Source organism: Sinohyriopsis cumingii, chromosome 8 (assembly GCF_028554795.1).
Source record: "Sinohyriopsis cumingii isolate HCF-2022 chromosome 8, ASM2855479v2, whole genome shotgun sequence".
NCBI lineage: Eukaryota > Metazoa > Mollusca > Bivalvia > Unionida > Unionidae > Sinohyriopsis > Sinohyriopsis cumingii.
Window position 1 is genome coordinate 127320725 of NC_142968.1, and position 13548 is coordinate 127334272.

Here is a 13548-nt window from a genome sequence, read left to right on the forward strand (position 1 = left end):
TACTTTAAGGATGGGGCTATGAACACTTTGATACAATATTAGTTAGGGCAGCTTTTCAAGTAGAGAGTCAGCAAGAATGCCGATTTTATGGATAACGTGTCCCTTTTCAAGAACAAGATGGTACCATATATATATATATATATATATATATATATATATATATATATATATATATATATATATATATATATATATATATATATCAAGCAACTATGTGCTCTAAACATTTCCTTCCACTATTCAGTTTACATATGTATGACTTTACATTCGTAACTTGTGTGTTAAGTAAATAGGGGCCCACTTTAGAATCTTGTTAGATTACCTGTGTGGCCAAGTGAGATTATAGTATGGCTCTGCATCTATTGTCATTGCATTGTGTATCTGGAGAATCACAGTAGCTCAGTTGGAAAAGTGTCAGATTCACAATGAAAGGTTGGCAGGTTGAATAACTGCCCAGGCCAGCCAAGAATGGCTACTCCTGAAAAGGATGTCATTAACGTGTTAAAAGTGCTGCTAAAAGCAAAACAACCAAAAACATTGTGAATCTGTCGACAATAAGTGCTATTGTACCTTGCTTTAAACAAACAATCACAATACCAGTTTCACCAAAACTTAACGGACTGCACAAAGACTTTTAAGATTTGTTTAAATGATGCTAGTCTTTCCTCCAATATGGTTGTCCAACACCAAACACTTCTGAAACCATCAAATGACATAAAAACCACTCAACTGGATTTGACAGAAAGAATCCTGGCAGGGGACTTTAATGTTTATATTAATGGTGCCCAGATAAAGAATGTCAGGATGTGTTTCTCAGGAATGAAAAAGTAATAAATTATATTATCAACATTGTTATTTTCTGTTTATAGTATTTAGACTATAACTTTTCTTGTGACCATTGTCCTACTCCTAGATTTTTACTACCCTGATACCGTAGCTGAGCTAGTTTGATGACTCTAGTTCATTTCAGAATACTCCTAGGGTTTTACTACTCTTATACAGTAATTTGTGCTAGTTTGACTATTGTTGTACATTTCACAATATGCCTGGGCTTTTGCTGCTATGATTACAGCAATCTCAGCAGGTTTGATCATTCTTGTTCATTTTATAATGCATCCACTTTTTACTACTCAGATATATTAATCTGAATTAGTTTAAGATGTTAGGAAAGTATTGTAACCTATGATAGAGTAGGTGTAATTTAGCAACAACTTAATCCTGCAGTACAAACACCATACAAACACTGGAATCCAACACAAGTGTATCTGTATTAATTTTCAGTAATTTTCCATGAAACATGTTTCCACTAAAGAATGCATATTTTAAAAACATCATGCAATAACTTCATGGATTCATATGTAGTCAGTAATGACCGCATGAATCAGTGTGTACTCAGTATTGATCACATGTACCCATATGTGCTCAATGTTGACCACATGCATCAGTGTGAACTTATTATTAATCACATGTACCCATATGTGCTCAATGTTGACCACATGCATCAGTGTGAACTTATTATTAATCACATGTACCCATATGAACTCATTATTGACCACATGTATCAGTGTGAACTCAGTATTAATAACATGTACCCATATGAACTCAATATTGACCACATGCATCAGTGTGAACTCAGTATTAATCACATGTACCCATATGAACTCAATATTGACCACATGCATCAGTGTGAACTTATTATTAATCACATGTACCCATATGAACTCATTATTGACCACATGTATCAGTGTGAACTCAGTATTAATAACATGTACCCATATGAACTCAATATTGACCACATGTATCAGTGTGAACTCAGTATTAATCACATGTACCCATATAAACTCAATATTGACCACATGCATCAGTGTGAACTTATTATTAATCACATGTACCCATATGAATTCATTATTGACCACATGTATCAGTGTGAACTCAGTATTAATAACATGTACCCATATGAACTCAATATTGACCACATGCATCAGTGTGAACTTATTATTAATCACACGTACCCATATGAACTCATTATTGACCACATGTATCAGTGTGAACTCAGTATTAATCACATGTACCCATATGAACTCAATATTGACCACATGCATCAGTGTGAACTCAGTATTAATCACATGTACCCATATGAACTCAATATTGACCACATGCATCAGTGTGAACTTATTATTAATCACTTGTACCTATATGAACTCATTATTGACCACATGTATCAGTGTGAACTCAGTATTAATCACATGTACCCATATGAACTCAATATTGACCACATGCATCAGTGTGAACTTATTATTAATCACATGTACCCATATGAACTCAATATTGACCACATGCATCAGTGTGAACTCATTATTAATCACATGTACCCATATGAACTCAATATTGACCACATGCATCAGTGTGAACTCAGTATTAATCACATGTACCCATATGAACTCAATATTGACCACATGCATCAGTGTGAACTTAATATTAATCACATATACCCATATGAACTCATTATTGACCACATGCACCAGTGTGAACTCATTATTAATCACATGTACCCATATGAACTCATTATTGACCACATGCATCAGTGTGAACTTAATATTAATCACATGTACCCATATGAACTCATTATTGGCCATATGTATCAGTGTGAACTCAGTATTAATAACATGTACCCATATGAACTCAATATTGACCACATGCATCAGTGTGAACTCAGTATTAATCACATGTACCCATATGAACTCAATATTGACCACATGCATCAGTGTGAACTCAGTATTAATCACATATACCCATGTAAACTCAATATTGACCACATGCATCAGTGTGAACTCAGTATTAATCACATGTACTCATATGAACTCAATATTGACCACATGCATCAGTGTGAACTCTGTATTAATCACATATACCCATGTAAACTCAATATTGACCACATGCACCAGTGTGAACTCAGTATTAATCACATGTACCCATATGAACTCACTATTGACCCCATTCATCAGTGTGAACTTAATATTAATCACATGTACCCATATGAACTCATTATTGACCACATATATCAGTGTGAACTCAGTATTAATCACATGTACCCATATGAACTCAATATTGACCACATGCATCAGTGTGAACTCAGTATTAATCACATGCACCCATATGAACTCAATATTGACCACATGCATCAGTGTGAACTCAGTATTAATCACATGTGCCCATATAAACTCAATATTGACAAACGACTATGTCTCCAAAAGTTGAGTTATTGAAAACTGCTACACCCGTAACAAGGCAAAAACAATCCGGTCTCCAAATGTCCAGACATTAACAACCAAACTTTCAACAACTGCTGCATCAGCAACAAAAACTGTAGCACCTGCTGCACCCACAATTACAACACAGCCAATTCAGCCTCCAAAACGTCACACATCAACATAAACTTCATCAACTGCCGTATCAGTGACAAAGGCAGTATCATCTGCAGCACCCACAACTATGGCACAAACAGCTCAGAAGCCAAAGGTTCAGACATCAACCTGTTATGTAAGTGTGCTTATGGTAATGTTTTCTTGCATCATCCATTGTCCAGACACCTGACTGTAATGCCAAGTGTGCTTATGTCACTGTCTTTCATGCATCATCTATTGTCCATACACATGAGTGTAATACTAAGTATGCTTATGTCACTGTCTTTCATGCATCATCCATTGTCCATACACCTGAGTGTAATGTCAAGTGTGCTTATGGTAATATCTTCATGCATCATCCATTGTTCGTACAGCTGACTGGAATGCCATGTGTGCTTATGGCACTGTCTTTCGTTCATCATCCATTGTCCATACACCTGAGTGTAATACTAAGTGTGCTTATGGTAATATTTTCATGCATCATCCATTGTCCATTCATCTGACTGTAATGCCAAGTATGCGTATGACATTGTCTTTCATGCATCATCCATTGTCCATACACCTGACTGTAATGCCAGGTCTGCTTAGCTGGTTTGACCACAGTTCTATGTTTCATAATATTCCTGGGTTTTGACTACTCATAAAGTAATCAGAGCTAGTTTGACCACTGTTGTACATTTCATAATACTCCTGAGTTTTTTAATACTCTGATACAATAATCTGGGTTAGTTTGATGATTGCTGTACATTTCACAATACGCCTGAATTTTTACTGCTTTGGTTTAGTAATCTCAGCTGGTTCGATCATTGTTATACATTTTATAATGCATCCAGGTTTTTACTACTCTGATATATTAATCTGAGTTAGGTTAAGATGTGTTAATATTATGTTAGGAAAGTATTGTAACTGATGATAAAGTAGGGTTAATTTACCAGCATCTTAATCTTGTAGTACAAACATCGGAGTCCTACACATTTGCAACTGTATTCATTTTCAGAGATTTCCCATCAAACATGTCACTAAAGCATGTATAATATGAATCCATATGTTCTCAGTATTAAGCATGTGTACCCATATGTACTCTGTATTGACCATATCCATTAATGTGTACTCAGTATTGATGACATGTACCCATATGTACTCAATATTGACCATATGCATTACTGTGTACTCAGTATTGATGACATGTACCCATATGTACTCATTATTGACCAAATGCATCAATGTGTACTCAGGATTGATCACAGCCATCCATGTGTATTCAATATGGGTGATTCTGCACATCTTTCAGTAACATGAAAATGCTTTGATTAGAAACTAAATCTGATTAGCAACCTTGAACTTTTCATATTAATAACATATCTGTTGTATGATATGATCTACTTTAAAAGTTTCTTTTCAGCTTCAGCATCTCCCAAACTAACAGAAAGATTAAAGACAGCAGTTGCACCTGCAACTACCGCACAAATGTCTCTGTCACCAAGCGATGAGTTATTGAAAACTGCTGCACCCATACCGATGGCACAAACAACTCAGAAGACAAACGTTCAGACATTAACAACCAAAGATTCAATAACTGCTGCATCAGCAAAACAAGCTATAGGATCTGCTGCACCCACAGTTACATCACAAACATCTCAGTCTCCACAAGTTGAGACACCAACCAAAGCTTCAACAACTGTAGTGACAAAAGCAGTAACAACTACAACAAAAAAATCTAAGTCTCCAAAAGCCCCGACATCAGCAACCAAATCCTTAAAAACTCCTGCATCAATGCCAAAAGCAGTAGCAACTCCTGCAGAAACATCTAAGTCTTCAAAAGTCAATAGACCAAAATCCAGAGCTTCAAGACCTGCTAAATCGACAGAAAAAAACTAGCGACTGCTGCATCCACATAATGGCACAACAAAGTCAGATTCCAAAACTCCAGACATCAACACCCAAAGTTTCAACAACAAAAGCATCAACAACAAAATCATCAACAACTACGCCACTGATAGCTCAATCTCCAAAGGTTCAGGCATCAACAGTGAAAGCTTCAACAACTGCCGTATCAATGACAAAAGCAGTAGCAACAACTGCATCAACAACTGTAGCATAAACAACTTAATCTCTAAAAGTCCAGATATGAGCAACCAGGGCTTTAACAACAGCTGTGTGAACAGTAGAAGCATTACAATTTTGACAACCAAAGAACTCAAACTCCAAAGGTTCAGACATCAGCAGCCAAAGCTACCGCAACTAATGCATCAACAACAAAAGCAATAGCAACTGCACCCATACCTATGATACTAACAACCTAGTCTTTAAAGGTACAGACTTCAACAACCAATGCATTAACAACTGCTGCATCAAAGAAAAAAGTAGTAGCAACTACTGCACCCTCCCTCAACCATGAATTCAGCTACCCAAGTACACAAATCAAAGGCATGGTCTTTATGTGAACTTGTGGAACTATTTTATGAAATACACCAGAACAATGTATTTGATTCTTTGAGGGAATGTGATTTCATAACATATTGTAACCCAGTATTTTAAGGATGTTGCCTTGTATCTTGTTATCATTTTGCTTTTTAGGCATTTTACAGAATTGTAACATATACACCATTGATTTTTTTCTTGCAGTATTTCATCTTTACATCTGTTTTGAGAGAGACTATGATCCCAAAGATATTCTTCAATTTCTTTTGTTTACATTACTGAAAACTTTACTTTAAGTCAGCGAAATATAGCAATTACAGTGCTGATGTGCCATAAACTCTAATGCCTACATACCTACCTACATACACACACATGCACATATATATACCAAAGGCCTCAACAAGGCTACAATAACAAAAAGGCTCCAACAACTGCAGTTGTTAGTAATAGCCAACATATATTTTTTTCTTGGACTGATTATGCGAATTCATATTTTAAGATGATCCAGTGGATTTAGCCTTCATTGTTATACATATTGTCAGTCAGTCATTGTGTTATTTATATTGTTTTTCTCCCAGTTCTTTGCATTATTTGAGGGTTTTTTGTGTGCATTTTGCTGTTTTGAAATGATTTTGCACCTTGTTCAGTTATGAGTTCATTCTGCTTCATTGAGGGTTGGGACAGCTTTCAAACTTTAATTCTGGCTACAATATGCCTTTAACAAGGACTCATATTCTCTTTCACCAATCCAAACTGGTTAGTCTATCAGATGAGTACCGACCCTGAAAACTTGAAACTCACAGTCAAAGGGGTGGAGAATTAATAAAATCCGGATTTCTACTATATATTTCTGGTGTCCAAAATAGTTTGAAAGTTTCAACTCATAACCACTCTTTCCATCTTAGACAAATGTCTGAGGGGAGAATGTTCAGAAATGGAGTTGACAGCATTAATCAGGAATGGCACATTGCAATACAGCAGACAGTCTCTGTAGATCTCTAGGCTGTGCATCTCCACATCCTCATCTTCCTGCCTTATATTAAATATCCCACTCTGTTACAAGATAACCTCTTACATTTGAGTAAATTTTGCTCATAGTCAAACTCGTGTGACATCTTGATGATATAATACTGCCTATCAATATGCATCAAAATCTCATAAAAAATATAGTTCCTATAGTACTCAACAGCACAGCCAATTGAATGCAGAGATCATGTCATTGATATTTATAATTACGCAGACAAGTTACATATGCTGCTGAAATTGTTTACTTAGCAAGTCAGCGATATGCTAGGATTTCACATGCATGTCCTACATCTTGGTGAAATTAAGTTTATTTACCATGTAAGAGCAAAGTATTATTTAAAAATAGTCACTTTATGCAAGATCTCCTCATAGATATGCAGAGATACATCCGGATGAAAATGGCCTATGTATCAATGCAGATTAAAATGGATCAGAAATTTTGTCAGGGAGTGGCAAGAAGTGTAAAGTGATGCAAGATCACCTCATTAATATGCAAGCTCTCTTCATTACTATGCAAAGGTCACCTCATTAATATGCAATATCACCACATTAATATGCAGATGTCACCTCATTAATATGCAAGATCACCTCATTAAAATGCAAAGGTCACCCTGTTCATATGTATAGGATGCCTAATGAAATTTGTATAGATATATGAATATAGCCTATTTACAAAATGTGATATGTGAATTCGATGTCCACAGGAGAGGTTAATCAGGTGAAAGATGTGTGTATACATGGATATTGATGAGAAACTTATATCGTGATGATTTAAATATTGTTACTAAGTTTGATCCTAAATACAGTTTATAGAACTAAAAATCTTTGTATGTTAACTGATTGTGAATAATTTGTGATAATTCATTGCAAAAGGTTTTACATATATATTAGAATTGCATATGGTACAGATTTGGGCCAGCAAAGTTGTGGTAGAATTATACATAGTAAACATTTGGTCCAGAAAAGCTACACAATCTGCTTTATAACTGACATGATCGTTATACCTTTTTGGAATGAAAGAAGCATAAATAACTCCATGATTGTGTAAACATTGATCTGCTCTTCATTATCTTCATGATTGTATTGACATTTATTTTCATTACAGTTTATTTTGATCAGAACATTCTATACAAGCTTGTTGTCTTTTAGATCATCAATTATAAGTTTCTCCTTCAAACACATTCCCTAATGACATTAACATTAGGATATAAATGTACTATTTCCCAAATCCAGCCCTACTAGAAACACAAAAAAAATCGGCTTTTCCGTCCATTTCAGGTAGATAAAGGTTATTAACTCTTGTACATTTCTTCCCCTTGCTGTCAATAGGTAACCTTTGCAGTCGTGTAGTACATCAACAGAATTACCTTCCAAACATGCCAAGTGTATTTCCATTAAAATTATCAGCAGCTACTGTCTAATTTGGAGTTGTGTATTATGTCTGTATAATTGTCCTGGTGCTAGATACAAAACTAGTGGCAGTATACGTCCCTGCCACTGTTCTATAAAGTGGAAAATAATGTGTTACGGCCACTTCCAAACTAGTTAGGAACGTGTTTGCCACTTTTCTATGCTTGACTCTGGGTTTATTGGCCATTTTCAGACTGGCAGAACAAATCGGGGAATTACTACGGCTGGGAGGGGATAGCCTATATTGTTCGGGTCATCAATAGAATCATGCATTACTCCATGGCCAATTCGTTGTTCACTTCCCCCAATTTGAATTTGATTAGATGTGATGCATGCCTGCATTCCACGTCTCTTAAGCTGCATCCCAATCCGATTATATGGAAAATCCCATTTGGAACGCCTTTACATTTGGGATAGAAGATTGAAGAAGTTCAGAGGCAAGTATATCAGGAGCAGCTTGTCCGACTGGCTGTACTCCCCACTCCAGATTTTCATATCAATCTGGCACAGGCACAAAAGAAGGATGATTGATAGGTGGAATAGGGGAAAGGGATATTTACAGTCATCTACGCAGTATAGATCCCAGTGTGGTGTAGATCCCAATCCACTACCAGACTATACCCATCTAATCAGACTAGAAAGCATAATTACCATGGAGGCAAAACACCAAGTTTCTTGGCTTTCAAGCCTTCTAGAGCCAGATGTTGACATATTAACCCCACCACCCACAGCCAGCCTACCGGCGATAAGCCATCTCCAACATTTTCAATCTCAATGGATTACCATCTTCCTTAGTATAATTGGGTGATGAAGGTCATTTTAGAAGAGCTTCAGATTTATGTATCCACTGCCCTCCCCATTACGCTTCACCCCTTCTTATGCAATTACCGTAAGGCCTTTTGAAAGATGACATTTTATAGCAAGATATATGGTCACTCATCCCTAAACTTTCAGTGGAGATTGTGCAAAAACCACAATATCCAGTGTTTTATTTGAGACTTCGTTCTCTTCAGAATGTGACTGACATTGAGACAATCATCAACCTGAGTTGTGTCATCCAGTACATTATACCATCAAAATTCAAGATGAAGATGGTGAGATCAATCTGTCTCTACATCAGAAAGGATGAGAATGCCGTCAGTCTTGATCTGACCGACACATATTTTCATGTCCCTATCACCCAGTCACAACACTCCATTTAATTTACTTACTGTAACTTGGTTATCAGTTCAATGTCCTACAATCTGGCCTCAATATCAGCCATTGGGTTTTCTAGAACGATGGCAATATACTTAGGCAAGTTCATTCCTACTCCGGACTTGCTCACTAGCATTGCTTACATTCTTCCCAACCACCTTGTCATGCCAGCATCCTTGTTGACATATCGTTCAGCTTAAAAGCTAGTGACACCTGGTTTGGACAAATGGAGGTAACGGGCACGATTTATTAGCCTTTGTCCATTAAATAGATGAAAAAGACTTTTTTTTGTCTTTTTAGTTGGCTTGATACAGGAGGCAGTAGATTTATATCTTAAACTAATTGTGATCTGGTAAGTTTTTTCAGAAAAAAACTTAATTTACTTTTAAAAAGTGTTTTCCAGGTAAACATGCTTTTCCAGATACAGTATGTGTAGCTTTTTCAGATACATGTTTTTTCAGCTTTTTATGATGTACTTAAAATGAGCTTAATATGTATGAATATCATTTTCTGTTCTTCCATAATATCATTTATTTTCATACTCGGACAATGCTTACGTTTAACAATCTTGTCACATTTCATATTTACTGTTTTGTTATTTACTGTTGATGTTTTGAGATTTGCTATTTAATGCAATGTTTATATATAAATCTGAGAGAATCGTTATTTTTCTTCAACACACTTTTTAAATTGTTATTTCTTGTATAGTGTTTCCTGTACCTCCAGAGGTGCACTGTACTTTTGGCACATTATCTCATTGATACAGCATGTCTTTTAATATTGCAGTGTTTTTTGCTGGTTGCCAACTGTCACACAATTCACTGAATCCTTTCCGTTTCATAAATACCTGCCCATTAACAATTCATTCATTCAGTCTTCAGAATGTATTTAAACTTGTATATTGCATGCTTGTCAAAGAGAGATAACTCTTATTCATAAAATATACCTGTATGTCAGGGGTGTCAAACATGTGGCCCGCACGCTGCATGCGGCCCACCAATCCATACTGTGTGGCCCACAATATGAATAGCATCACAAGGTGTCACGAGAGATAACAAAGGTGGTACGGCTCTTGTCCAATCGAAAATGCGCTCATGTGGCCATCAAGGTGGTTGAATTTGAGACTCCAGCTGTATGTCCACTGTTTGTCAAAGAGAGATAACTCTTGTTCATAAAACATGCCTCTATGTTCTTTCCTTCAAGTCTTTCAGTATATGACTAAAATTACTTAACGCATTTCTGCCAGTTTATAAAGGGTTGGATGACTGATTTACACTGAAATGACCACAATGTTTGCTTCATTATGCATATTTTGAAATGAGTTATTATGGTTTCTCTGCATGGATGTAATGAGTATCGATGCATTAATGACGGTATTCATGCTATAGTCATGTATATACCATGGCATTGTCTGATTAAATTCAAATAGCAAATGTATAATCAATGTATTTATAATATTTCTCATTAAATGTGCACGGACTTAAGAAGGCAGTTGTGTCATTGAAGGACAAGCTTGGCACCATATCTTACACTTCCCTTCCTATTCATACACAGATCTGCCAACCCTTACAATTTTGCCATAAGTCTTACAAAAATTGCTCTTAAAATACGGACTTATGGCATACAAGTAAAAACTACAAAAAATGATTGTTGCCGAACAGTCCGGATAATTGGTTCATCCGTGTTTGGAATTTGTGAAATTAGGTAGGTAACCAGAATAACTTTACAGCAGCACCCAGTACGCTTTAAACTGCACCTATTTTTTCATTCAAAGCATCTGCATGATTATATTTTTTTAAATGGCATCCAGAAAGAGATGCATGTTAAAGACCAACGGGAAAATAAACTTCTAGAAAAGTGTTAATAATCAACACAGAAGAATAAAAAGGAGTATTCAGATTCTTATGATTAAATGCTGGAAAGGACATAATTACGTGTATTGGACATCACGTGCGAATTTGAGTATGTCTCGTGGCGGGAGATATGATTACAGTCGTCATGTGAAATGGAAAAAGAATGTCCAAGAATTACGTTAAGTTGAGAGAAAACAACAAGCCATTGACTTGTATAGGGTTTGGAACTAAAGTATTTGCAGATGTACTAGTGGTAAAGAAAATCTACGCGTACTATACAACCTTTTCAGTTGAACATAATGTTTATCGTCGCTAATTACGTTTTCAAGCTTTACAATGGCAGATATTGATAATGTGTTACACCTAACAGAAAACTGGTCAATCTTACAGAAGAAAAATCAACTACCATACTGAGACGGACTTGTCAGGGTTGGCAGGTCTGCATACAGACAAAGAGATGAGTTAATCGACGTTTGTTGCGCCATTGTGTAATGCACTACATAATAACATGACATTCTATGAAACAACCTTCATGCTATAGCAGGGTCTTAGTGTATGTATTCATCTGTTTTGACACTATTTGTAAGAGTATATTAAAATAAAGTTCTGTCATTCACTACATCTGTTGACCCAGTGTGTGCATGTTCAATTTTCAAGCTTCACGAGTCCTCACATCCTGAAAATATGGAAATTATTTTTAAGCACCTTTGTGCCATTATTTATTTGTGCATCAATTGCTTTTTATTGCTTTTAAAGAAGGTTCAGGGTGATATTTGCCTGCCATTACAAGATTGTTTTCTTGTTGATTGTTATTGGTTAAGCATAAACATCTTGGGATGAAAACTTATTACAGTTCTACTAAATTGACAAAATCTGGATAAAAATAAATTGGCATGTTTGCTGGCATTTGTGCAAAAAAAGGAGGGTAGCAAACTACCAACTATCATGGCCAGGAATCGAACCCAGTTTACCTGACTTGGCGTTGGGCACACATATCACTTAAGACTTAAGGATCTGAACAAGCAACTCTGGTTAGTTAGTGACTTTATATACTGGCACACCGACAGCTACACTATTCCCCCCTTTTTCATCTTCGAATGCCTCAGATTCACCTCTACAAGCTGGCCACCAACCTAAGAGAGGACGCAAATCCTATATATCGCAGTCATAAATCACACACAGTTCATCTGTCTCACAGACAGGCACATAAGAATTCGTAAACATTAATGTCACAAAAACAATGACATACATACATACATACATTCATTATATACATACCCATAATACGTACATATATATATATATATATATATATATATATATATATATATATATATATATATACATATATATATATATATATATATATATATATATATATATATATATATATACATACATACATACATACATATCTACAAATGCATAAATGCACACATACATACATACAGTCTCACTTCACAGTTGTTTCATAGTTTTTGTTCCAGCCTCATTTCACAGATTTATTTCATATAATTTGCTACAATTTTCATATTTTGTAAACTTTGCGTGTATAGAAATACAGTAAGATCCATTTTCTGTATTCTGTTTACAGCAGTTGTAGCCTCCGAAATATTACTACGTAATGCACTGTCTTATTTTTACGTTAGCACGTTTACTCAAGATAATTTGTCAATACAGTTAGGTTATGCTGTAAATATGTAATTAATTTATGGCTCACTACATATTATCATGTAAATACAAAATTAAGTTATGGTTCACTACAAATCATTAATGTAAATATACTATGTATGATTCACTATGGTTTATCCTTCATGTTCAATGCAAAGTCATTAAAATGCCCAGCACCCAAAGATACATTGATCTTTGTTGTATTTATATACTCGTATACTTTTGACTGAATATTCGTTCATGACTGATCTAGTGAATGATTTCTGTCTTTGTCCTATCTTTCTTTCTTTAGAAACTATAGCTGTCAGAAAGAGTACACTTGTGTATGCACATTTTATTTTCACCATCTCATCATACATATCAATAATACAGACCACTTTGCTTACAATAACTTTCGTTCTTTCTGACAAAACTTGTATAATCTTTATTGTTTTTGTTGTTGTTGTGAGGTTTAACGCCATGTTTCAGCAAACGGTAGGCTTTACGTGACGGCCAGTATTAATAGTGGAGGAAGAACGCGGGAAAACCCCGGAAAGAACCACCGACCCACGATAAGGTACTGGCAA

At 35.6% G+C, this 13548-nt stretch overlaps 1 protein-coding gene across 1 annotated transcript in view; it reads left to right on the forward strand.

Moving 5' to 3' along the window:
* The window catches only part of LOC149794614 (uncharacterized), a 31420-nt gene extending 19490 nt beyond the window's left edge, over positions 1-11930 (forward strand). Inside the window, exon 3 of the mRNA XM_089968899.1 lies at positions 4807-11930. Within this exon, the coding sequence (XP_089825025.1) occupies positions 4807-5282 (476 nt within the window). The 3' untranslated portion in view covers positions 5283-11930. The remainder of the gene's footprint in view (positions 1-4806) is intronic.
* Positions 11931-13548: the final 1618 nt, after the last annotated feature.